The following is a 27966-nucleotide window of genomic DNA, read 5'->3' on the forward strand; positions in this document are numbered from 1 at the left end:
AGAACTAAAATCCTGAATGTGAATTACCTGGAGTCATATAATGATTTACAATGACTTGAATGTATTGGCAAAAAGCCTAACAAGGGACCCAGTTCTCTTAGGGTTTATCTGCAGAGATTGGGTGGCATTTGGACACACAAACAAACAAACAAAAAATACAGCATTCTGATTTATTATTTATACAGCACCACAGAGTCATTCACGACAGTATATGACAATCGAAGACAGGTCCCCGCTCCAAAAGAGCTTACAATCTACATACATAATAACACAAGTCAGAGCACAAGTTGATTGTGATTTGCCTAATAAGCTGTGTATGTGCCTTGCTAATTCTGAATTTTCTCTCCTGTCCCATTTTGAGGCCCTAACTCAGAAAAGCCTTTGAGCACAAGATTACGCACAAGAACAGGAATGATGGTGCCGCTGGGTCATGGAGGCTGTTCCAGGCACAAGGGCCAGTGTGAGAAAGGCACAGAAGAACCAGTGGAGGCAGGGAGCAATATGGTGATGGGAGTGAACAGTGCTGGGTTCGAGAGGGGAAGAGGAAGGAGCAGCCAGGCTGAGAGGTAAGTGGAGGCAGAGTTGTTGTGTGTCCTGAGTGAAGCTGGGAAGTGTGAAGGTTAACACACAGACCACAGGGAGAAAGAACAGAAGTTTTATGTAGCTCCTGTCACTATTAAAACATCTCCATCACACAGAATTTTGGATACAGGCACTTGATAACATTGATCAACTCACCAAAATGGCTTTTTGGACTCAATAATGTGTTTTGAAAACTGAATATTCTAGAACAGTGATTTTTTTGGACACACTTACAGTTTTAGGCTATTGTTATTTATAGCATTATAAATGTCCTGCGTCATCGGCACGTACGTCTTTTCTTTGTCATCCAGGAAATACAGGCCATCCCTGATGACTGCTGGGTTGAAGCCCTCCTCCATTAATTGCACTTTACGGTGTTTAAAAGTTGCTGTGATCTCAATAGCATCCTAGAAAAAGCAAAAAGGATTCTCTAACATTGACAAGCAACTAACAGTGGGTACTATCTTTAAAGCTGGAAAAGTCAAACCATTCAGAAGAAAACTGTCTTGCATTTTCTCCAAGTGCAATAGCTACATGAATGAATGAGGAGGACTTGTGGCACCTTAGAGACTAACAAATTTGTTAGTACAGACTAAAACGGCTACCCCTCTGAAACATGAAGAAAAATGTAAATCCTATCTCCAGTGGTGCAGACAATTAATATATTTGAGATGTGGGACTCAGATTTGATGCAGCTCTGTAGCCTCATAGCTAGGAGTCAGAGACAAGCTAACAAAATGTATAAGTATCTAAATTTACCCAAGAATTATTTCTGCAGGTTTCAGCATGTGGGACATAATCCTGGTTCTGGACCTTGGAAATGCTTGGGGCCACAGCAGCCAAATGCCACATAAGGCCTTCTGCACTGCCCCGCATCCTGAACAGATCTCTATGGCCTTCAGCAACGAGACTCCTATGAGCATACTCATGCATGTTCCATTTGTAACATAATGAGAGACAATTGCTTCAGGGCCTGATCTAGCAAAGCACTTATGCATGTGCTTAAAGTTAAGCCTTAAATTTAAGCATGTGCTTAAATGCTTTGCTGAATCAGAGCCTTACTAATGTCTATTAAACAAATGGTATGATGGGGTCTATAGCTTCTTTCAGACCACAAAGGGTGCCTTGCAGCCATAACATCCCCCAGCCCAAGATCTTAACCATCTGGGCTGCAGCACAAAGTGGCCTCCAGGAACCAGAGTGAAGCCAACAAAAGGTTGGCTCCAAGGGAATCCTTCCTGGAGAGCGGGGAAGCTAAAACAAATCCGCTGGCTTCCCAATGAGGCCTGGTGCAATTAGGACCAGTTGGACCCTGTTCTGAGTTTAAGAGAAGTGGGGTGTGAAAAGGGCAGGATTTTGCTCAGAAAAGGAAGGAGAGGGAAATCTCTACAGGAGGTTACGTAAGTCTCCGGGGGTTGTGTTGTGGATGGCAAAGCACAGTATAGTTTGTCTCATGTGATTATTTGCGTAGCTACCCAAAGACAGAGGCTGGATTAAATAGTTTGGGATGTTAATATCTCTGTGTTTCTTCTGATGAACCATCCCAGTAAGTAAGTCTTCTTGAGAGGAAAATTCTTTTATTTGTAATAAATAGATACATACAATCAAATTGCCCTCAGGATTGGCTTCCTCAGTTTAGCTTAAACATTATATTTCAACATGAATAATATAGACAAGGAGGGCTGAGGTTGTTTGTTCATCAGTGTATTGAAATCTAGAAGTGGCAGGGCCCCTAGCCTGCAGAGTGCTCCAGGTGGGTGGAGCCCTATGTCTGCAAGAGCAGTTTGCCTACCAGCACAGCTTAAGTTTGAAACTTGGCTCCCTTCGCTGTGTTAAGGGTATGTAAGAGGAAGTCTGTATATTTCCACCGAGAGATCTTTCTAGTTCATAGGGACATGCATGATACATTCAGACACATGACAGGCATCCTGCATTTTCATAGGCTCACCCAGCTTTCTGGTTCCAGGCAGAATGGAAACATCATGGGCCTGATTCTCCTCTCTCCGTGGTGTAAAACAAGTGTAAGCGAGGGAAGAAAGAGGACCCTAGAGTGCTGCCAGCATAATTATAAGTAACTGCAATCCTCATGGAAACAAGGGAGAAGACAGACTAGTGCCCTGTTTTGTGCAGTGAGGCAGGAGACATGTAGTAAGGCTGCCTTACCTGAATCCTTACAAAGCGAGGTCTTGCATAATTCGGCAGGTAGTCTACAACGTGTCTGTATATCTGCTCCCCATTAAATTCACAGCCCTCCTTTAGTCGAATGGATGCCATTCCTATTCTGCCTTCATGACCTAGAGGAACAGTTATAGGCAAAAATAATGGTTGATATCTAAAGTCCTGTTGTATAAATGCCAACACTTGTGTTTCTCAGCGATTTCATTATTTAAAGATCTCTAATGATGGGAACAATACATTTATAGGACTGAGATAAAACTAGAGTGACCAGATAGCAACTGTGGGGAAAAAGGGACAGGAGGTGGGGGGTAACAGGCGCCTATACAAGAAAAAGTCCCCCAAAACAGGACTCTACCTTTAAAAACGGGACATCTGGTCACCCTAGGTAAAACCCAACCCTGTGCAGGATCCCCCACACCACTTTAACCCTTAGGCAGAAATTGCACTCGGCTGGGACTGAGTGAAATCTCAGAACTTGACTTTTAACACTGGGGTTAAGTTGTGCAGAGAGCTTCACATGGGTTTTATGCACAGGGGTGAATTTGATCCCTAAGGAGCAGAAATATGAACTCTACTGTAAATTGCTGAAAAAAAGGACCACGCAACTGAGCATGGAGCAGGTCTCATTTAAATCCATCCATCCTCTGTTTACCAGAAGTTGGGAATGGGCAACAGGGGTTGGCTCACTTGATGATTGACTGTTCTGTTCTTTCCCTCTGGGGCACCTGGCATTGGTCATTGTCTGAAGACAGGATACTGGGCTAGATGGACGAATGGTCTGACCCAATATGGCCATTATGGTCATCAGGTCTGGTATTTCTGGCATAAATGGTTCAGGAATGTACACAATGTATTTTAAAGTGGAACTGTTACAGATCCACAAATCTCCAGTGTTTTTCTGCCCCCATCCAGCAAGAGTTCTGTTCAGATACAGTCAGGAGCTGGGACTTCCTCGCCTTTCTTCTCTGCAACCCTTCAATAGCCTCCTCCCTAGCCCTTCAAAAGAATCACTCAGGATATTTAATATACAGCAAATACTTTAACAACTAGGACAGGGAAGGAGGGGACAGAATGGTTTCAATAGGAGAACATCAGACCTAATATTTTTAAATAAATTCCTACAGTCATTTTGTGACTAAATGGATTTTCAAACAGTGGCATTATGGAATTAATTTTAATCCCTAAAAGAATAGAGAACCTGCTAGACCTGATTTTCTCATGCACTGCTTACAGTAGGCCAAACTCTGGCAGGTCCTGACACCTGCAACTACCACAAAAGTCCGTGTTTACATTATACTGTAGAGTTTAGGCCAAATTGTGTGAGAGTTACACTGGTTTCACACCTGATTCTTTTTGGATTTCATACTAACCTATTTTTTCCACAGCTGAATCTTTCCCTCAAATCCTATTTTGTTGTTAATAGGTATTTAGAGCCAGCCTTTGTCAAGAGAATTCAATTCCCATTTAAGCACCAAAACATGTGTCCAGATTTTTAAAATAATTCAGCACGTCAGGTACTGAGTTCCTTTGACAGTCTGACCATAAGCATCACAATGGGAACTGCTGGGTGATGAATGTTTTTGAAAATCTGCCTTCTATTGGATCCCAAAGTGGGAGCTGAGACCTTTTCAAAGTCTGGTGTCAACCAAGAGCGCCAAACACTCTAAAATCTTGGCCTTATTGTTTAAAAATGAATTTAGGACCCTATTCTGCTATCTGCTACACCAGTGTAAATCAATGTCTAGATTTACACCAGGGTAACCAAGGGTAAATATGGCCCATAATTCATTAATTACTTTGTAAGATAAAATTTAAGCAAAGTGTCACTTTAAACATGATTCAGTTCTGCAAGCTGCTGATAAATAGCAAGCTAATCCACAAATGAAAAAGAGACAAAAGAGCATGGGACTATCTGGTGTCTAGCGGCTGTCAACAAGAAATACTGTAATTCTGGACATTCCTTCTGGATTTTTGCTCAAACTCATCCATCTGAGGGTGAGGATGGAGAGGAATAAAATCCAGTCTCTCCTCATTCATCACCATCCAACAGGGCTGTGCATTTGAGTTCTGCAGGAATCCAAATAACTGGGTATTTGTATAAGAACGGCTATTCTGGGTCAGACCAAAGGTTCATCAAGCCCAGTATCCTGTCCTCTGACAGGGGCCAATGGCAGGTGCCCCAAAGGGAATGAACAGACAGGTTATCATCAAATGATCCATGCCCTGTCACCCAATCCCAGCTTCTGGCAAACAGAGGCTAGGGACACCATTCCTGCCCATCCTGGCTAATAGCCATTGATGGACCTATCTTCCATGAATCTATCTAGCTCCCTTTTGAACCCTGTTATAGTATTGGTCTTCACAACACTCTCTGGCAAGGAGTTCCAGAGGTTGACAGCGCGTTGTGTGGAAAAAATACTTTCTTGTGTTTGTTTTAAACCTGCTACCTATTAATTTCATTTGGTGGCCCCTTGTTCTTGTATTATGAAAAGGAGTAAATAACACTTCCTTATTTACTTTCTCCACAGCACTCATGATTTTATAGACCTCTATCATATACCCCCTTAGTCACCTCTCTTCCAAGCTGAAAAGTCCCAGTTTTATTACTCTCTCCTCATACGGAAGCTGTTCTATACCCCTAATCATTTTTGTTGCCATTTTCTGAATCTTTTCCAATTCCAATGTATCTTTTTTGAGATGGGGCAACCACATCTGCACGCAGTATTCAAGGTGTGGGCATACCATGGATTTATAGAGAGGCAATATGATATTTTATGTCTTATTATCTCTCCCTTTCTTGATGACTCCCAACATTCTGTTTGCTTTTTTAACTGTCGCTGCACATTGAATGGATGTTTTCAGAGAACTGTCCACAATGACTCCAAGATCTCTTCCTTGAGTGGTAACAGCTAATTTAGACCCCATCATTGTATATGTATAGTTAGGGTTATGTTTTCCAATTTGCATTACTTTGCATTTATCTGTTACATTCTTGGTGTTTTCTTGCCTGAGATATTGATTGGAGGCAGGGGACAAAACTGCATAAGGAGCTGGTCTTTTCATGGTATTTCTATCACCCAGAAACACAAACACATGCCAGCCCTCGCAATACTACAGTCCCATAAATACCACCACCACCACCGAGCACACACCTATGATATGGTTTTCTGTAGTGGCTTTGCAGCACTGTAATAAGGAAAAAGACATTTCCACAAACAAATGGAGCCACATGAAGACAGAGCTAATATCCCCACAAAAGGCATTGCAGCCGGCAGTCATGTTAATGCTTGACATAGTGCTGTGCAGAGGTCCCACTATGCAGATAAAAAGGGAAAGTGGCAGCTAAAGGCAGTGCAGAGCAAAAGAAAAAGATGGGAGTTTATTGAGAGCAATGGGCATATAGTTCCCCTATAGCCACCATCATAAGCATGTTTCTCTTCCTCTTTCCAGATCACCTGCTCAAAGAAGCCACCTGGCATTCAGATTTGTTTTCTAGTGTTAGTGAAAGATCTGGTTTGGAGCTTTATATTTTTGCATCCGAACACACTGGATTAGTTATCTCTTCCCTGAACTTGTGTATTTTATTTTGTGTGGTTAACTCCAGGTGCATTAAGAGACTGAAATAGAAATATTATTTGTACCATATAAAAACAAGCTTACGTGCAAAAAATCAACAACTGTATAATGCTGTGGTAAGAAGAGAACTGTTTTGAACAATTATTATTGCTTTCCTGTGAGGCCAGTCAGTAATTGGATATGAACACCTCTTCTAGCTGGTTTTACAAGTCCAGTGGGAGTTAGGCTATACTTCCCTCATCTCCTACAATGTAATCTGAGAAGAGGCTAAGGAACTCTGGACTATTCACATGGTTACCTGGCTTGTGCAATCTCTCCCATGGCAATTGTGTGTTTATCTCTATCTCAAAAGCAGGTGCAAACAAAGGTAATGATTTAAAGAGATAAACCCTAATTTTGCTTTAGTTGTTAATGGTGATATGCAAAGAAATCTTGGTTCTTTGTCCTTTTATGGTTTCTTTTGGATAAACACAGATGGCCTGAAACAGTGGTGGTTGGGCTAAGGGGTTTTGCTGTTGTTTTTGTTTTTAATCTTGGAAACATCAGGAATGTCCACTATGGTGAGCCCTGTTTTGGCCAGAGGAATTACTGGATGTGTCAGAGACTGTATTGGGAGTTCTCACACTTTCAAGAAATAGATGGGGGTGTGACATCTTTAACAAAGACTTCCTAATTCCAAAGCATTAATTAGCCATTGAAGCTACACACATCATAACGTATTCTAGGCTAGATAGGGCCTGAATTTCAAAGCAGGAAAAAAAGCTCTTTCTGAAAAACCTTTTTATATATCTTTCTTTATATATCACCAAAAGCAAATATGGACCCAAGCCTAAGGCTACCCCCACCCTTTGCAGAAGCACAAAAACTGCAAGTAGTAAATGTAAGACAAGTTAGAGAACATTCACCATGTAACTGATTCTAAACTGACCTTCTCTTTGTTTGCTTTAGGGTTGCCCAAAGATTCATTGTGATCCCCCAACATGGATCATGCTGGGATCTGCCATCATAAGCCTTTTGCAACAAGACCTGACATACGGGGAGAGGTGTGCAAATCAGGTATCTGAAAAGTTTCTATTCTACTCAGTTATTAGATTACAAACCCATATGGGTAGGGACAGCATCTTCATCTGTGCCCTGTACAGTGGCAAGCACGCTGGGCCAGATCCTCAGCCACTCTTCACCCTCTGAGGCATAGGGGGCATTTGATGGAATGCAGTGTGCTCCAATGATCCTGGTCTGTGGAGTGGCTCTTGGGATCTGTCAGCCACAGGAACAAATTAGAATAGCCTTGGGGCTGCTCTAAGTTGCTCAGGGGGACATTTGGGCCCCTGGCAGCTCCAAGATAAAGGAGACAGAAAGGTGATGTAACGCTACATACTCTGACCCCTTGGGTCAACTAAGGTTAATCTGCCACACCTGATAATCTGACCCTATGTCAGTGCTCTTCAAATTACATAATGATAATTGCCATGATACAGATTAAATGGGGGTGAGGGACTTTATTTAATGTTCTGAGGACCACCCAATTATCTGGGGAGTAGAAAATTGTGCATGTGGTACAAAAGAGACTGTACATGTGATTAGAACTGCTTTTGGGGATTCAGCTCATTGAAGAGAGGTGGGAGGAAACCCAATTTCCCAAACTACTTTCTTCTTCCTTTTCCCCAAAATCTCTCTCCACAGTATTTTCCCTCTCTCATTCTACAGTAAGTGCAAATCTGATAGCTATAAAACAAGGATCGGCAACCTTTGGCACGTGGCCCACCAGGGTAAGCCTGCTGGCGGGCTGGGCCGGTTTGTTTACTCGCTGCGTCTGCAGGTTCGGCTGATTGTGGCTCCCACTTGCCGCAGTTTGCCACTCCAGGCCAATGGGTAGTACAGGAAGCGGCAGCCAGAACATGCTGCGGCCTGCGCCACTTCCCGCAGCCCACATTGGCCTGGAGCGGCGAACCGTGATCGACCGAACCTGCAGACGCAGCAGGTAAACAAACAAGCTCGGCCTGCCAGAGAGCTTACCCTGGCAGGCCATGTGCCAATCCCTGCTATAAAACATAATGGCTAGTTATCTTCTAATGTGGTTTCTAAATCTCAAATCCGCTCCTACTTTCCTCTTAACATCCCTTGCCCAATACTAGACTAAAAAGGAAGATTTTGCTAAGGCTCTGCAGCTAATAAACATTGTACACACTTAAATGACTGAGTTTTCCAGATGCAGCACACGAAGAATAGAGAAGCCAAAAGAGAGAGCCTTTTTGTACAGTTCACTTAGTACGTGATGAAATTATGGTATTCTGTGTATAAAAAGATCTTGCATTACCAGATTTTCAAATGATTCATTTATACCTGGCACAGGCACTCCATACACATTAACTTCTTGGACAAAGTCGATCAATCCAAAAATATCTGCAACTTCAGTAGTAGCCACGTTTTCCCCTTTCCATCTGGAAAACATACAGTAGTGAGCAGGTTTCATCATTTCTGATCAACAACAACTTTGTCATAGGCTTACCATTGCACTTTCACTTTGGGATCAGGGTGCACATTCCTATTGGCATGAGGGACCTGTTTTAATGCCCTACCTGTTGGGGTATGTGGAACCTGTAAGGTTCCAGAGAGTTCAAGGAAGGACTCTTGTTCTACCGGTAACCCAGTGTATCGCCTTCTGATTTTGTTTTCGCAACTGTCAATATTGTGGGCCCTAAACACCCTCTCCCTAGCTCTATTATTTTGGGTCTTGGTGGCTTACAGCGAGAGAGGGGAGTCCCAGGCTGAGTCCAACAGATTGAAACATACAGATATTTTGAAGTCTTCTGCTGTGGTTATGCAGGTGGTGAAGGAAAGATATTTTACCTCCACCATGGCACCTGGGTGGTATCATGCTATAGAACCATTCCTGGTGCTGGTGGTGAACAGCATGGTCAAGCTGAGCTGCCCCTACCTGATAGTAGACATGAGGCTCACTGTTGAGATTTTTATGTTACTTTGAGGATGAAATCTCTTGAATCCAAAAGGAGCTGTCTGCCTCCATGTTGACACAACAGGGCCTGTTGAAGGCTTCAGTTCCAAATTGCTGGACATGTTGGGGAAGCTCCAGCTACAATCTGTGAGCTGGACCCATGTCCTTTCTAGATGGTGAAGGCACTTAGAACTCATTAAGCTTGTTGTTGGTAGAGACTCCCTAAACAAATTTTAGGAAGGCAGAGAACCAGTTTTCCTTAAAGAAGCTACTATGTAGCTCAGAAAACCTTTTGGCAATCTTGCCAATTAGCAGCTTGCATCTAATCTCCCTTTCTGGAGGCAGGTTTTTGAGAAAGATGCAACAGATAATTCAGGCAGTGTCTGGAATCCTCATTTGAGCTTCAGGAAAAGGAAGTAAGTGATGTAGGGTCCTCATTTTTCTCACCTTGAAGTGAGACAAGTGAGTGCTCTTCATCAATCATTGAGAGATGCTGGACAAGGAGTCAGAAGGAACTGAGACTGAATTAACATTTTCTTCAGTCTTAAGTATCTTAATAAACTAACCGGAATGTATCTCCGACTCTGTCATGAAAGTAGATGAAATTGTCCTGGTCAACCATTAAAAGGTCACCACTATTAAAATATAAATCCCCTTTCTGGAAGACGTTTGTTAGTTTTTTCTTCTCTGTCTGGCTTTTTGCTCCTGCATAGCCACTAAAAGGAGAAAATTGTGTGATTTTGCAGATCAACAGCCCCGCTTCACCTATGAAGGGAAAAAAATGTCTTGTCATGTGTTTGCAAACCACCATGTAATGACACTATATACATGATTTTAAATGATATAATAGTAGTGATGATGTTTGTAGATGTCATAGAATCATTTTAGGCTTCTTTCATAATCACCTGCCCTTAAAATTAGCCATATAACTCTAGGTTAAGGGCTCAGGCTCATCCTTTCAATACCATGGGCTCTCACAAATAGAGAGGATATTACAAGTTTTATGATACTACCACTCTGTACGCTAGCGTACAGGAGCACAGAGTCATTGAAGATTTAGGCTGAGATATGCAAAGCCTCTTAAGACTTTGGATGCCCAATTTCCATTAAAATTCATTGAAACTGGGTGTCTAGATTCCCTAGGCAGCTTTGAAAATCTCAGCCTACATAGGGCTTGATCCCACCTGGGGATAAGCAGGATTACTCCATGAGCATCCTCTGAAGCGGGCCACTTGTACTCCACTTCCCTACAAGCCAGGTTACTTCCATGCTGTACTGGGTGCTTCAGGGATTGTTCACCTCTCAGCCATCCCACAAGCAGCACAAAGAACCAGTTGTGAGGGGAGAATGCATATAAGGACTCAGCCCACGCACTGTGAATGCAGAATGCATTAAAAAAACTGCTTAGCGCATCCACAGCTACAGTACGTTGCTCTCTAGACCAGGAGAAGCTATAGTTATGGAGTGACTTGTGCTGAGGGGTGGGAGTGTGACGTTTGGAAGGAGGTGGTATTGTACCTATGTCGATATGCAAGGTGAAATTCACCCACAATCAGCAGGAAGATAGGGCCTTGTGCGGGTGCTGTGCTCTGGGGCGAATGTTACCCATACTGTGTACAAAATAAATTGCAGCTGCACACTTGGCAGCCTTCTCTATCCTGCCCTCTGGCTTGGGATTTGGTGGAGATTTCATGTTTATCCATTTTATGGATAAGGAGTTTGTTTCTATAGCACCTTATAATCGTTCATAACCAAATGCCAGACACCCCCCCCCAACTCAACGGCTAAAACCCCAACCTCCCGTGATGTGAACATTTACACACAATACCAGGCATGTGCACTCTCTCCTTCCTGCCAGTCCGCGATACGGTGTTGTGGTTGGAGGGGGGAGAAGGAGACACACCATGAGGCAGGTCCTCAGCTAGTGTAAATTGTCATTGCCCCATTGACTTCCGTGGCATATGCCAATTTACACTGGTGAAGGAACTGCCCCCATACGTACAGTGGGAGCATGCATTTCTGCTCCACCTCCCAGCCTTCTCACATTCCTCCCTCACACAAATATGTATCTGGCATTTTTGTAGTCCAGAGGCCAAATCCCACTCTCAGATAGATCAGTGCAATTCTGCTGACTTCAGTGGAGTTGCGTTAGTGTAAATGAAAGGAGAATCTGGCCTCAGCACTGAATTTTTGAGCAGCTCCATGTGTGAGATTGGAAAGGACCGACAGGGAGATGGAGCTGAAAAAAATATAATTGCCTGAATCCTGTATGTGAAATCAACAGCTGTATGGAGCGTTCAGTTTGAACTCAGAATTGTACATTCCAGTTATAAAGTCATCCTCCATGTGAAAATGCCTAACACATGTAAAGTATCAAAGTAGTTGCCTCACTTTCATAGTTGCATTTTCCATTAAAACCAATGAAAGTTTAATCTACAGGGGCACCGATTTTACTATATAATAATTTTGAAAATGCTTCTTTTGGTGGCAGGTTAAGTAAATTTATCAGACAAAAACAAGATGGCTCAAGTTGAAGGCCAAGGTCCATACTATGAAAAGATTATATTAGCTCAAAGGTAAAAGCACCCTCAACTAAAAGAGACTGCAAACATACTGAAGGCAGATAGAATTATTAAAACAACATGTAATATTTATTTGATCTGGCATTATCCCTTGTCTTTCCTTAAAGCTGCATACCAGATCTCATTCCCGTAGCAACAAATTTTCTTGTTTGTGTTTAAAAACTAGAGATTACCCAACAACTGTCCTAAATGGCCTTTCCCATTAAAATGGGCATAGAAAGGTTAATTTGTGATTTTAAAGAATTAAGTTTCTTTGTGATTTATTCTTTTAAGGAGTAAACATTGGTACCTTTGGGAACTCTTATGCAATATCCATTTTCATCTCGGACTGGTTCATCTTTCTCTACGTCGTATCTAATCAGCTCATAGCGTATAATTTTCTAGTGAAAATTTACAAAATATACATACACGTGAATATCTGAATTGAATTTTCAATATATTCTACGTATTGAAGTATTGCTTTAAAAGGTGCTAACTTCATAATATTTCTGACGTATGTTCAGTGTCCAAATGCTCTTTTGTCTGAAAATCTGGCAGCTGTATGGGGCTCCCATTGCAATAAAACACCTGTCACTGGCCCAGGTCAGCTGACTTGGGCTTCCAGGGCTCAGGCTGTGGGGCTATAAAACTGCAGTGAAGATATTTGGATTCAGGCTCAGGCTAGAGTCCAGCCTCTGGGACCTCTCCCCACTCGTGGGGTCCAAGAGCCCAGGCTCCAGCCCGAGCCCAAGCACTTACACTGCAATTTTATAGTCCTGCAGCCTGAGCCCTGCAAGCCCAAGTCAGCTGACCCAGGCCAGCCACAGGTGTTTTACTGCAATGTAGACATACTCTTAGTGAGATGGCAGCAGTTAGGGTGACATCAGTCTAGCATGGGACAGGCATAAACTAAAGTTGGGGAGTGCAAGGAACCCTTCCCTGGGTATATCTGCCCAAGGTTCAGCTGAGCACTGGGCTATGCATTTGCCTCTTAAGGCTTAAGTGATGTGGAGGGCCCATGTGAGCCCTTGGCAATGAGTTGAACTTCACCCCTGAAGGACAGAATGCCAGCACTGATGTTATTTTGCTTACCTTATGGAAGTAGTTTACTCTCCCCACGGCACCGACTTTTCCAGTGTAGTTAAAAAACCCAACATTTCCCTCGGTTGCAGCATAGAACTCCAATATACGGATGTCTCCAAATCTTCTGACGAATTCCCTCCAAACATCAGCCCTTAACCCATTGCCTATGGCAATCCTTACTCTGTGATCACCATCGCTGTCTTTCTAGACATGAAAACCCAACAGACATAGGTTAATGATTAGGTTGAGAAAAATGAACAAGTTTAAAGAAGACATCAGTCTGCAAATATAAAGCACATTTTGAAGTATAACAGGTGTACACATCTTTACAGCTACATGTGCAGTTATGAGATGGATAGATGGCCTGATACTTACATTGTCTAATATTGGAGACAGGAGAAGGAATGTTGGAGCAGCATCAGGCTGAATATCTGTCTTCAGCTGAAGTCAGTGGCAAAATCAGGGGGCAGGGCTGGCTCCTGAGGGTGAAATTCACCACCTGCAGCGGCTCAGCATGAAACCTATGCCCCGCTTTATGTTCCACTTAAGCCTGTTTTGTGCACAAGACTTGTAGTGACCCTCTGCATGGGTTGAATTCCACCCTTAGTGCCGTCAACGATTTAGGAGGTAAAAATGGACAGATTTTCAAATTCCCTACACTTCAAAATGACATTCAAGGGGGAAAAAAAAAGCTGTCTCGGCACTGAAGTCTTTACCTAGGCAATACATTAGCCTGTGTGAGGACTGCAGAACTGAGCCTGTTAAAATGAGAATATTTTCTTCTCATTTTTTAATATGCTGCCATACATGTGCTCTTCACACAGCAAATATGGAGATGACAAAGAAAAGGGTGATAGTTCATCTGGTTGCTTACACGAATTGTTCTTATTTATTTACTTACATCCCAGCAATAAAAGAGAACCGAATTTGGCTGTACGTATAGTCTATAATACACAAGCAATTCTAATGGGCTTTTGGAAACAATGGACGGGAGCTGTAGTACGCTGGGAATTTTGACAAAATCTGGGGACATTGCTCTTCCAGATCTTCTAATTTCTAATTTCTATTTCTAATTTCTGAGGAGAATTTGCTGTAACTTAAGTTGTGTAACTTAATACCCAATAGCATTTCAAGGCCCAAGGGGAGAGGTTTTTTTAAAAATACATGTTGGCTTATTAACCTGGACTGCTTTCACTGTTGCTACTGGCCCAAATTCTATTGTAAACCCACTATCACAGGATGGCTGCCTCCATGGCACCCCCTCGTGGCCTTATGGTGTTCCAGAAAGTGGCCCTCTGTCTCGATTTTCCTCTTCTGGTGTCCAGTGCACATATCTCATTTCCCCCCTTCTTCCGGAGTCCCCCATAACTCCACATAAGTTTTCAGAGTATAAATAGCCTTTTGCAGGGTTAGTTTATTACAAAAGGTCCCACAGCCACAATTCAGATTTCTCCAGCACAGTCCACACAGTACATTCACATTTCAAGTCCCAACATGCCATCAACACACCATCTACAGCTCTGACATCTCTCCCCACACCACACCACACCTTTCAGGTACAGATCTGTCTTTTCTCACCACACCTCAGCATCTCTCACTTTGCCGCACCCCAGCCCCTCTAGCTGGGGTGCTTCTCCGCCCTGAAGGTATGGTTCCAGCTCTTGCCTGGAGATATAAGCAGGCTCACCCCTCAGCCCTCTCTGGCCCTCTGGCTTCAGCTTTACAGCTCAGAGAGCCAACAGGCATTTCTGTCTGCTGTTCTCAGCCTTCAGCCCTCTCTAGCCATACCTCTCTGGCCTGGGGAAGTTTGCCTTCCTGCCTTCTGCTTTCACCAGCCTGCTCTTGCTTTATTCCTCATGAGGGAACTCTTTATCACTCCCTTCTTCCCGGGTATCCCCTCCCTGATGCTCTCAACCCAGCTCAGCTCTTCTTCTGAGCGCACTCTGTCTCTCTCTCTCCCGTGGGTTACGAACTCTCCCTCTCTCAGGACTGGGTTCTGGACTCTCTCTAGCCTTTGGGCTGTCTCTCATTTATAACTCCAAGAGGCAGCCCCACCCTCCTCATTACACCAAACTAGGGTGCCCCTGGAGTGGAACAGGAGAGCTGGACTCCATTTCATTTAAGGGGACAGCTACCCTGTTATACCTACACTTCAATCCTAATTTTTCCCTGGCAGCAGCTGGCATCTCAGTGATCTGAGCAAATGAAATTCTGCTTGATAGAATGTTTGCATTTTCTCAAGAACCCTAACTCCAGTGGGACATCAGCCAGAAACAGGAATGTCCAGCTGGACTGGATGGATACATTAGCTCAATGCATCTCAAAGTATAGTGTGTGCAGGGCTAGCCAGGCGGGGAAGGGAAGTATGTAGAACCGTGACAGTGTTACTGCCAATTTCCCTAGGCTGCCCTGCTAGCATGGAGAGGGTGAAGGTGACCACAATTAGTTTTATTTTCCTGAAGCTTCAACTTTCAGAAGTTTGGGAAATGTTGCATTAGCTGAATGTTTCTCACTCAACTGCCAGCAGTGAAATGGTTGAGCAATTTCTTGTCATTTAAATGTTCGTAATCAGGCGTCTAAGTTCATGCTGCTGTCTATGCTGCTGTCTGTCTGTCTAGTTACAGAGACAATGAGCCAAATCTCTCCCTGGGGCAAGCCCATTAAAGACAAGAGAGTTACTCCAGGGAGGAATCTAGACCAATGAGACAGCAGTTTGGATCCATTTACATTGTTAGATGTTCACAACAAAAAAGGACAAGAAACTGCCATGGAAATGAGGCTGCAAGTTTTGAATATGCAAATACTCTAATTATAGTTTGCTTTTATGTTTTGATTATTCCAGCACATGATACTGTTCTGGACTTCAGTTATGTAGCTTCTGGGTTATTGTTACTTTTCTACACACTTGGTCCAGCCTTGGAAGGTCAGTTCAATAATCCAAATCAGTAGTTCTGATTGATTTTCCTCTTTGATTTACTGAAAGATTTGCCATTAAAATGTCTGAGCAGAGTCAAGTAGCATATAAAACAACCCAGACTGTCTGCTGAAGTTCTGCACACTTGTGCCCTGATCCTGTATGGTAGAGTTCAGTTATTCCAAAGTCTTTCTGGGTTGACAGTAACTTGCGTGTTATAGAGGCCTGCACAATATGGTCGTGTGTCCTGGGAGGTTTTTTCTTATACTGCTTGATTGGGGACTTGTAGGGCTTTGAGACCAAACGTGTTTCCATTTTGAAATGTTTCACTGGGGACAGTTTGTTGGTTAGCTCCAGACCAGCAGTCTGTCCTTCCTCTTTCAGGGTCCTGAAGTCGCTCTATCTCATTCATTCTTTTCCATTTGTTGGCTATGGAGTCCAAGGCCAGAAGGGACCATTGTGATAATCTAGTCAGACCTCCTGTATAATACAGACCACAGACCTTCCCCAAAATAATTCCCAGATCAAATCTTCTCAAAAAATATCCAATCTTGATTTTAAAATTTCCAGTGATGGAGAATCCATGGGAGGGTGCAAATTAAGGCAGAGGGTAATTTACAGCCAGGTATAACTTACTTAGGCTGCCAGCTCTCCGAGGCAGGGACAATCACTTTACGTTTGTACAGTGCCTAGTGCAATGAGACCGGGACCTCTCGGCACTAGCGCAGTACAAATAAGAGCTTCTGCCAAGTCAGGCTGTTGCATGCTCTCTCTAAGGTCTTAATTGCAGCTTTCTGGGAGAGGCTCATCCACTTAACATGGTGTACCTATGGGCCGCAGCACCACATATTAGAGAAGCCTGTAGGCCCTGCTTGTATGGAAATGCTGTCTCCAAAGTTGCAGAATCCTATGTGCTTGGGGCGATGATAAATCCTGTGTTAAATAATTAAAACAAAGCTGTGTGTCGGTTTTCTTTTAAAGCCTGATCTTCATATATAAACTGTGACTATTACCGAGGAACGCCCATGGGAAAGCCTGCTTCCCCCACGAAACACCACTCAGTTACACTGCCCTATCATTTTCATGAGTATAATTCTTTTCCTTGGCTTCAATGTCAGCCTTGCAAGTTTCTCAGTTTCTGCAAGACTCCCAGTACTTTCATTAACATGTCAGTTAGCGGTTCAGCTGTTTTTCCCTGTGCTGCTAACATTACTGAGGACCTTCGCCCCTCTAGGCATTCGCAACTGACCTGTAATCAGGCGGCAAAGCTGCCACCAGCTGTCCGAGTCCTTGAGACCTTGGTTAAACTCAGTATGGCTTGTGATTCCTTTGTAGTCTATGATTAAATGGGGCATGATTGCCAAAGGATAAAATACCATGAACTACGAGCAACTATAAACGAACCTATTTACGTTAAGAGCAAACCCCATGTTGCAACCAGAGAAGTAACTTGTACATAAAACATATGAAGGCATGGAGTGGGGAAGAGTTAGCCACTTGTTCACTAAAATAGATAACTCTCAGAACCAATGCTAGCTCAATCAGGAGTTCTTGGGGAGGAGGATCCTTGCAGTGGTTTTAAGTATTTATTGTGTTAACAAATCCTGACAGAATGGTCATGACTATTTATGAATGGCTGGGCGGCTGGATGTTAGACGCACATTCTGGCAAGTTTACTGCCTGCAGAAATAGATTCAGAGTATACTTTTTCTCTAGCTCAGCTTGTATCTGTTGCTCCAGCTCCATGGGTTCTACTGAAGTGGAGTGGGGCAGGCTTACATCCTCCTGTCTCTTGCCTGCTGAAAACTGATTCTAGCCACGTCCAAATGTTAAATGACCAGCTCCTTGATTTCCCCATGGGACCTTTCGTGTTTGGTCTGCAGCTAGCTAGATTATAGCAGGTGTGCACTTTCTCTGTTCATTGTTATGGCATATGAAGCTGAGAGCCTAGTTATGACGTGTTCATATTCTAGTACTCTTTGTCAAGATTGTGCAAAAGAAATGCCCACTTTAAGTCACTGGTGCTTAGTTTGAAAGACATTTCATGTTAATCTAAATTAAACTGGAAACTCCTTGGGTCAAGGATCTTGTCCTGATTCTGTATCTGTAAAATTCTGTGCAAAGTGCTTTTAGTTCCTCGGGTGGAAAGAGCTATCTAAAAAGATGTAAAATAATATATTACACCTAAATAGTCATTATTTTAAGAAAATAATTTAAAAAATATTGAAAATGTGGATGGGTAAAATATTAAACCAAGGCCCATCTGCTTTTCACTTTAATACTTTTTGTTTTATAAATTGAGTCTTCACAATATGGAGAGCATGTTACATACTTGCTAATGTCAAAACAGATTCATATGTCCTTTGCACTAATGGGAGAATACATTGTAAAGTGTGAGCAGTAAAGTAGGCAATGGGAAAATGAGTCGGTCCATATAAGCAGATATTCACATAAGGGGTTTCTTCGCCTCTCAATATTAAAATAAAATAAATATATTGCATTATCAGTAATGGGAATTCTTTGGCTAGGACCTCCAAGAACACAGATTCATTAACTGGGACTTGATTCTGAAACTAGGCAACAGCTTTTAACGAAGAAACTACGGCTTTGCTCCAACGTGCCCCGTACTCTTCTTTCCCCTTCCCAATGCCCCTCCCTTCTTCCTCCTATGCTGGGGGGAGGCTTATTGCACAGGAATAAGCCGTCTTAATGCTGGAGGAATTCCCCAGTTGCAATCTCTGCACACTCAGTATGTCTACACTGCAAAGAAAAACCACCAGGGCAGTGAGTCTCAGAGCCTGGGTCAAATGACTTGAGCTTACGCTACAGGGCTAAAAACATCAGGGTAGACATTCCCGCTTGGGCTGGAGCTCAGGCTTTGAGATCCACCCCCTTCGCTAGGTTTCAGAGCCTGGGCTCCAGTCTGCTCCCGAATGTCTACACTGCTATTTTTAGTCCTATAGCACAAGCCCAAGTGAGCTAACCTGGACTCTAACACCATGTCTACACTAGCAAGCTTACAGTGGCACAGCTGTACCAATGCTCGTGTAGTTGCTCCATGTCAACACTCCCATTGACACACTTACACCAACTCCAACGAGCGGCGGTAGCGGGAGAGTGTCTCCCTCCGACAGTGCTGTCCACACCGGCGCATCTGTCGGTGTAATTTATGTCGCTCAGACCGGTGTTTTTTTCATATCCCTGAGCGACGTACGTTATCTTGACAAAAGTGCTAGTGTAGACATAGCCTTAGTTTCACTGCCAGGGGGTTCTTCCCCTGCCCCCATCCCCCATGCTGATGTACCATTAGACAGTGGAAAATGAACTTGGTGGAACAGAGAATCTGGCCCCTGGGTTAATCTGTGGAACATCTAAGGCTCATTATAGTCCATGAAAATATTAGAAGTATTACACAGGTAATCCAGACAATACTTATAATCAGTTTTCAAAAAACTCTGGTGCATAGAAGAAATTACCTTTGGCATGTTGCATAAATACCGAAGCACCTCCCCAATATACTGGATGACTGTTACGTTGTATTTCCTGCAGTCAACCCAAAACTGGCTGGCTGAAAATTTGGAGCGTAGAGCTAAGGTTGCACCTACACAAAGAAGAAGAAGGGGGAAATAATAGAATTGGGCTATAATAAATAGATTTTGAGAAAATGGTACAATTTGCTTAGTAGTTTCAGTGATGAGTACAGGAAATTTGCAGGATGACAGATTATATAACTTCATGTTAAAAGTGTGTGACCCTTTCCTAAAATAAAGTCAGGTACAATCCATGGCCAGGAAGTAGCTGTATCCTTGAATGCTGTCCATCAGAAAGTATGGGAGTATTCATAGCGGATGAACTTTGTGGCACTCTGCACCATGTAACCCCGGTGGTTGTGCTGCACAGGAGGAGCTGCCTGTGACAGACACTGCAGGTGGATGCAGTATGTTTGTGAGGGGCGGGGAATCACATTGTATGAAGTTGATCGGTGGTTTCTGTCTCACTGTGGGCCAGAGACTGTATGCAACTCCAGGCGGGAGGGTTGCCAGTGCTCTTCCAGGAACTAAAAACAGGATGTGTGTGTGTGATTACAATTATAGCAACTCACTCAGGCTGTAAACACCTGCAGAGAGGTACTACCTCTAGGGAGGTTTGCCTGTACTGTTTCAAACTGAGCGTTCCAGAGACCAGCAGACAAAGAAAAGCGCTTTTGGCATAAAAAGACTGAGTCTGAAGGGCTTTCTTTTTGATACAGCAAACAGACAAGACCTTCTGTCCAGCGGGGGACCCAGCCCTTGCAGAAGGGTTGGAAAGACTTTGGCTTACAAAGGCCACATAAGACTAGCTTTTGGCCTGTGGATAGGAATTTTTATTATTTTTTATGCTTTCCCTGTAATGCTTTTGCCCTAACAAGTATATTTTGCTTTGTGAGGGCTGGTCGGTAACTAATATACAGGCTTGTAGCCCCTGGAGAAAGGTTAACCACAGAGGCTGGATCCTGGTCATTCTGGGGAAATCTCAATGAAGTGCGGAAGGACTGCAAGTGTAAACCCCCAGTCTGGAGGGAGGATGATGCAGGTCTCCATCCAAAAGTGGTGAGGGCTAAGAAGACTGAAGCTTCTAAGTGGGTGCCTTCAAAGGAGACCAGGAGTGGAGTCAAAGGTGCAGTTAACCCTAAAACTGTGACGCTGCCATGTAGGGCTGGAGAGCTGGCTCCGGGTATGAATTTTGCTGTTTCTTCCCATATGCACAGTAACTCATTTACACTGTAATGAGTGTATTACTGTACCTTGCATGATGCATCCATGAACTCCAACCAGGAGGGCAGCACTGTGATACAGTGGCAGGGCATTATACACAATGTCCTCAGAGGTCACGCCACTTGCAATGAACAAATTACAACCTAACAGCATGCGTTCGTGGGTAATCACTGCAGCCTTTGGAAGACCTGTGTAAAGACAATAGAAAAGGTGTGATCTTTCATATGATTGGTACACCTAATGACCAAGGTGGTTTGGACAGGGACATCCCTTAGCGGAGGAGTTATTGAAGGGGATACTCAATCAGGGGTAGGCAACCTATGGCATGCGTGCCAAAGGCGGCACGCGAGCTGATTTTCAGTGGCCTTCACACTGCCCGGGTCCTGGCCACCAGTCTGGGGGGCTCTGCATTTTAATTTAATTTTAAATGAAGCTTCTTAAACATTTTAAAAATCTTATTTACTTTACATACAACAATAGTTTAGTTCTATATTAAAGACGTTTAGAAAGAGACCTTCTAAAAACGTTAAAATGTATGACTGGCATGCGAAACCTTAAATTAGAGTGAATAAATGAAGATGCGGTACCCCACTTCTGAAAGGCTGCCACCCCCTACTCTAAAGCCTCATAACTATCAGAGGCTAGAAGTTGATAAAGTACAGATAGAAACAAAGGAGTCAAATGAAAAAGAGTCCTGTTTATTTACAGCACGTGAAGGTATACAACTAAATATTGACAAGTTTTATAAGTGTTTGTATACAATTGCTAGAAGTCCAAATACTAAGATGGCTTAACCTGAAGGCCTGCTATCGAGTGACGATTTTGATATGATAGGTATCACAGAAACTTGTGGGGGACAATGCTAATCAATGGGGCATGGTAGCACCAGGATGCAAAATATACAGGAATGCCAGAGTAGGTCACGCTGATGGGGGAGTGGCACTGTATGGGAAAGAAAGCATAGAGTCAACTATAGTAAAATATGGTACAGTTTGATTCATTTAAGATACAATTTGATTCACATACACCTCGGAAGACGTTTACTTCCAAAAGTGCTTGCGATAGTTAATGGGCCTCATCACCTTGTGATCTAGTCAATGAAACCAAAAAGTGGTTAAAAATAGCCTCTAGGGCTGTACCGATCTCTGAGTCCCCCCTCTCCCCCTCGGCCGATTTTGGAGATTGGACAGTCACATCTGTCTATTTTTTTTCCAAATGTTCTTCTCCCCCCATTGATGTGTTAGATGATCCACACACACAAGGGAACCTGACGGTACACAAAGTGTTTTCCAGTGCCCAAAGAAAAGGAAAAAAACATTTGTCTCTAATCTCTTTCATTTCCAGAACTCTTGGGTTTCCTTGCAACAGTAGCAGGTGAAATATTTTCAGACAGAAATGGGATTTTGAAGATGGCTTGTAAGAATTGCTAAGCAGAAAAAAGGAAAATTAAAATCTCACTCTAATAATTTCTTCCCCTCCATCGCTGGGATGTTTCTCAGCTAACCCCATTTACATTACCTGTAGTCCCAGAGGTATAAATATACATGGCAGGAGTTTTAGAAGTGACATTTGATCTCCAAGAGTGTGGAATAGGCTCATCTGAAACCACTTCCAATTTGTCAATGAAGCTGTCAACCCCTTTTGTGTCGGATGTCCTGCTTAGGTAGAAGACTCTGACGTTTTCTTCTTTCAGGGCTGGCAATATTTCTTCAACAGCTGCTTTGAATTCTTATGGAGCAAAGAAAATAGAAAATAATTCTAAGAAAATTTTGCATGGCCAAATTTGTGTCCCAAGTTTTGCCTTGGGAGATTTTGAATTTAACTGGACTCAGGAGTGCGTCATGCCTATGTCGGTTCAGCGTCTAATGAAAGGAGTGAGGCCGTGGCTACTCTACAGTGGCTACAGGGACAGCTACACTGCCGCAGCTGTGCTGCATGGTGCTGTAGTATAGAAGCTTTCTACATCAACAGAAGTTGGTTTTCCCTTGATGTAGATAATCCACCTGCCTGAGAGCCGCTACTCCAGTGAGGGTTAGGTCAACCTAATGACGGTGCACAGGGCATGACATTTTTCACAGCCCTGACAAACGTAACTTGGGCAGTCTCAATTTTAGGTGTAGACCAGGCCTGAGGAAAAGCACTTTGTGCCTCCCTGATCCTGGGGCTGACTCCATCATCAGTACAGGTTAGCTCACCTTTGAGAGGTATGGGCCTTGCAAGAACCAGGGAGTAGGAATGCCCTAGACACACTTCCTCCTGCCTGCAGCCACCAGGAACATGATCCCTGGGCTGGGGGAGGAATATATAGCTGGCCCAGCCAGCTCTGTGTCTGCTGAATAGGACTCATGCTGAGGGTGTTCCCTAGGGAGTCTTATAGCCTCTTTGTGGCCACTTTGTGCTAGCTAGGGGATGGACAAAATGGACACTGAAGGGTGGTGAATTTCCCCCTTCGAGGGAAATACACTCCTGTGCAGAGTTCCCACACCAGCCTATGTACCACTTACGTCCCACCCATCCTTTGTACAAAGGTGAATTTCATCCACAGTGAGCCTGGATGCCAAAGAAAAAAAAAGTAGACATTTACAATAAAAAGGGTTCAGTGTGAGAAATGACAATGCACAGGCTCTCTTCATGTACAACACGACGCTTACTTGCTCACTTGCTCTATTAGAAAAATAAGATTATCTGCTTTGGCTGGTATAGTCACCAGCGTCTTGGCTGGTTTCTTGCAACTCAAAGTCCTCCTTTAAACAGCGAATGGCTATACGCGTGAAAACAGAAAAGAGAGTCTACATTTTCATAATGTTGGGTGGAATCTGACAAGCATGCTGCAAAGCAAACAAAAAGACCTTTCAAATCACAGGTGTGACAATTCCCCTTTGAACTAGCACGTTCAGATAATTTAACATGGACCCTCATCACCAATTTCATTCAAACAGCTACTGCTTCAGGTTTCCATTCTCAAAACAGCTTGAAGCAGGGTGGAGAAGGAATCACAGACTCATGTTGTAGAAAGAATAATTTATGGGAATCAAACTGTAAAACTCACACACAAATCAAGCCAGGGAACATTCACATCCAGGGACACATTGGGGTTGATTTACTCACATAAACGCTCCCACTGAAGTCAAATCAACTGGAGTTTTATGAGAGCAAGGGGAGGAAAATTTGGCCCCAGGCACACGCTATCAAATTTGCTGATGTGTAGAGAGACACAAACCAGATTCTCAGCTGGCATAATCTGTCATAGATCCATTGACTTCAGTGGCTGTCTTGAGGGCTGCCCTAATCAGTGCTGAGTGTAAAGCCAGCACCAGGATCGGGGGGAAGAAGCTGTGCTGATTTCTATGGAGCTACATTGACTTACACCAGCTGAGAATCTGGCCCCACATTTGTAGTATGTTTTATAGCATGAAATATTTTTTTTTATGTCTGAACAAAACCCTGACACGCTGTCCAATTTAATGTCTACAGTTAACTTACGTAGCGCTTTAACTTTTATGTCACTAAAACCAAAAGTGAGAGATTACTTGTAAGAGGTAGCTGGTTTATGTAGTGCCGATATAAAAGAGCCAGTATTCGCTGTAGGAGACTGACTCAATATCCCAGGGACTTTTCTCTTCACTCAAATGAAAGGACTCTTGCAAATTACATGAATATCTAAAAAATGGCGTGTGCAAGAATTCAGTCCTTTAATTTATATCAGTCCCTTCCCAAAGTCTTGAAATGCTGCAAGAGCTGGCTGTGTGCATTTTTCTTGTGTGGAAATGCCATCAAAAGAGTCGGAACTGTTCCTAATATGCAACCTATTGTTGGATTCAGCAACCCAACCTGCTGTATCCCAAAACAAACAGCTCTGCCATTCACTTTGAATTTAGCGACTGGTATTGCTATTATTGGAACCAATATTTCTAGGGTAGTTGCCTGTCGATGTTCTTGGCAATGGTATTTATAAATATACCAAGGCAAGGCTCAGACTGTAAAAGTTTGCAGTTTGCAGTTTCCCCTCCCAGAAAAGCTACCCCCAAAGCTGGAAGCTTGCAGGCCATCTGTGTGGAGACCCCAGACCTCTGTTGCTACTCTGGCTCCCACCAACACCCCTGGCTCCCTGCCAACATAACCCATTGGTGCTGTACTGCCAAGGATCCCCCCGACCCTCCGTAGCCTCCTCTAGGGTTCAGGCAGGGGAACTAAAAATGGTTAATATGGCTTCAGGCTGTATTAACATTTTTGGACATCTTCTGCAGGACTGGAAGGGAGAATGATGTGCATTCAGGTGGCCTGCCCCTCCTGTTCCTGCCCACTCTCACTCCACCCCCTCCTTCTACACAGACCCTGGACTGCATGGAGAATTGGGTTGGGTGGCAGGGAGTGGAATGTTCTGCAGAGGCACCTGACCCCCCTTTCTCCACATGTAGATCTAATGAGCCATGGTCTGGCACCAAACAGACGTAAATACAATACACTCTACTCCTGTTTATAATTGAATCAGCATATTCCTTTGCAGAAACCTATTCAAAATATCCATGCAAGTAAATATCAGTTGTGATCATGATACAGTTGTGATCATGATATAGCTGTGATCAGAAGAGATTTACCTTTGACCAAGGATAGCACAGAAATGCAGAGTAAAGGTCGAAACTCAGATCGGGGTGACAAAGTAAATGTTTAACAGAGGGGAAATCTTTTTTTTTCTTTTTTTTTTTTGTCCTCTCCTTATATTATTTTAACAGCTGCTAGTAGTGACTACTACAGCTAAGATTGGGGAAATTATGTCATTAATAAGCCATTATTTTCAACCACTCAGCTTAAAAAAAAAATCTCATTTTGGGCTGAAACCTCCTTGGTTTGGTCTTTTCCCAGAGCTGAATACTTTTTGGAAAAGTACATTTTCCTGTCCTAAACACTAGTTTTTTTCCATGCTGATAAGCAGATAAATTGATTAATTTTGAAAGTTCAAATGTAGCATGGAATTCATTCTCACTGAGGTATAGTTCCTGTGTTAGGCTTGGAAAGATTTGTTTTGAGTTAATAAAATTTAGGAGCATTTAAACATCTGCATAGAAATGGCCTTGACCCTGCAAATATTAATGCAGATACTCTATCTTTATATATAGATATATAAAACACCTGATACCTAAGTATCTCTCTCTCTCTTTCTGGATATTTCCCCTTACTATATAAATTGGAAATGAAAATATATTGCAAATCATTTGGGAACATTCATCCATTCATAGATTCTAAGGCCAGAAGGGACCATTGTGGTCATCTATTCTGACCTCCTGTTTCACACAGGCCATAGAACTTCCCCAAAATAATTCCTAGAGCAGATCTTTCAGAAAAATATCCAATCTTGATTTTAAAATGGTCAGTTACAGAGAATCCACCCTTTGTAAATTGTTCCAATGATTTATTACTCTCACCATCAAAAACTTACACCTTATTTTCAGTCTGAATTTGTCTAGCTTCAACTTCCAGCTCTTGGGTGGTGTGTTATGCCTTTCTCTGCTAGAGTGAAGAGCCCATTATTAAATATTTGTTCCCCATGTAGTTACTTACAGAAGGTATGTTACATTCTTACACCTGACTTGATGCATCCTCTGCTTACCCCAAAAAGCACCTGGATGTTTAAATGCTACATCTTTGACTGCCTGGCTCTTTGACAAAAACCTTCAGCACTATGGCACAGATCCTACAACCTATTTCATCTGGGCTGATCCTCCTTTGCCCACCTGGAGCCCCATTAAGTCAGTGGGGCTCAATGAAGGCACAGGGGACCACCTAGACACAGTCAATTTCAGGATTAAGGTTTAAGGCCCCAAACTCGATGCTGATAGGGCTACTCATGTGCAAAGCTAATCATGTGCATTGGTAGGACTAGGGCCTTACAGACTGCATCTTGCTCTTCTGCACGGGCTAAATATGGGGAGAACCCCGCCTCCCTCCCTGGGGGAAAAAATTCTGGGCAAGGCATCTCCCTTGCCATGCCTCACCAAAGCTGTGGGAGTTGAGTTGAGACAGAGCATCCGAAAGACCTTACAATAAGACTCCATTTACTATGTTCACTGACTTTTGACCCAGTTACCTCTGTCCTGCACCAAGCTGCAGTTTCCTCACTGTTTATTTGTTCCAAATTACTGACACTGGAGAGGTGAAGTCTTGACAATGAAGTTGTAGCAGAGGTTATTATACATGTTAAAGGAAGAACCCTCCTCCTCAACCCGCTCCCCACCCCCTGGGGACTGTCCCACATCCTGGGCTACCCCTGTCCCCAGAGGGACTGTCCCACACTCCAGGCTACCTTCATCTCCTGGGGACTGTCCCATATTCCAGGCCACCCTCATCCCCTGGGGACTATCCCACATTCTGGGTCCCAGGGGGACTGGCCCACATTCTGGGCTACCCCCAACAATGTGGGGACTGTCTCAGATTCCAGGCTACCCCCATCCCCACCCCTGGGGAACTCTCATATTCTGGGCTACCCCCATCCCCAGTCCCCGGGCGTGTCCCACTTTCCTGCCTCAGAGGGCTGCAGGGCAGGTGAGCTCTCCCCCTGAGCAGATGTCGATGAGCAGCAGAAGCCCAGGCAGCAGGTGTGGGCCCACGTGGATGGGCAGCCGGGGGCAGCCACTTTCCCTATCCCCCCACCCTGAGCAGCTCCGGGCTGAGCAGCCTGCCTGCCTGCCCGCTGGCGGGTCTCACCTGGGGCTGCCAGCAGCACCTTGGCTCCGCTGCACTGGAAGCAGTGCAGCAGGGACTTGGCCCTGATGTTGCAGTTGAGGCAGGCCATGGCGCAGCCCAGCTTGGCCAAGCCCAGCCAGATCCAGAGGTAGGCAGGCTCGTTGCCCAGGCAGAGGGCCAGGCAGTCCCCTTGCTGCAGCCCGGCGTGCTCGCGCAGCGCCCGGGCCACCTGGCTGCTCCGCTTGTCCACCTGCCCGTAGGTGTGCACCTCCTCCCTGAAGAGCACCAGGGGCTTGCGGGGTGTCCGGCGCGCCCGCTGCGTGAACACCTCCAGGATGGTGCGCGGCGGCGTCCGCGCCGAGTCGCTGCGCACCCGGTGCGACATCCAGGCCACCGTGAGGAAGAAGCGCAGGTCGCCGAAGAAGTAGGGGCAGGCGAGGCGCAGCAGCAGCGGCAGGAGCAGCAGCCCCGCCAGCGCGGTGTAGAAGCCGGAGAACATGACCCGGCCCGGCCAGTGCCCAGCGCAAGGGACTCGGAGCGCACGGAGCTGCGCTGGGGGAACGCGGCGCCTAGCCCGCCGCTCGCCTCCCGGCTGGGCAGGGGCGGGCCCAGCCGCTCCCTCCTCCCTGGCCCCGAGCGGGGGTGGGATCAGAGGGAGCGGGTGGGCTGGCCTGGGGGGAG

The 27966-nt window shown here is 44.2% G+C and overlaps 1 protein-coding gene across 1 annotated transcript; it reads right to left on the reverse strand.

The window, feature by feature from the left end:
- Positions 1–156: 156 nt before the first annotated feature.
- On the reverse strand, positions 157–27930 carry SLC27A2 (solute carrier family 27 member 2). The gene is made up of 10 exons (XM_073304033.2): positions 27307–27930; positions 22123–22332; positions 20634–20792; positions 19327–19451; positions 12946–13140; positions 12164–12254; positions 9859–10057; positions 8680–8777; positions 2746–2876; positions 157–989 (listed from the first exon to the last, which is right to left on the reverse strand). The coding sequence occupies exons 1-10, from the start codon at positions 27782–27784 to the stop codon at positions 813–815; spliced, it is 1863 nt and encodes a 620-aa protein (XP_073160134.1). The 5' UTR covers positions 27785–27930; the 3' UTR covers positions 157–812.
- Positions 27931–27966: the final 36 nt, after the last annotated feature.

This window comes from Lepidochelys kempii, chromosome 10, assembly GCF_965140285.1.
Source record: "Lepidochelys kempii isolate rLepKem1 chromosome 10, rLepKem1.hap1, whole genome shotgun sequence".
Classification (NCBI taxonomy): Eukaryota; Metazoa; Chordata; order Testudines; family Cheloniidae; genus Lepidochelys; species Lepidochelys kempii.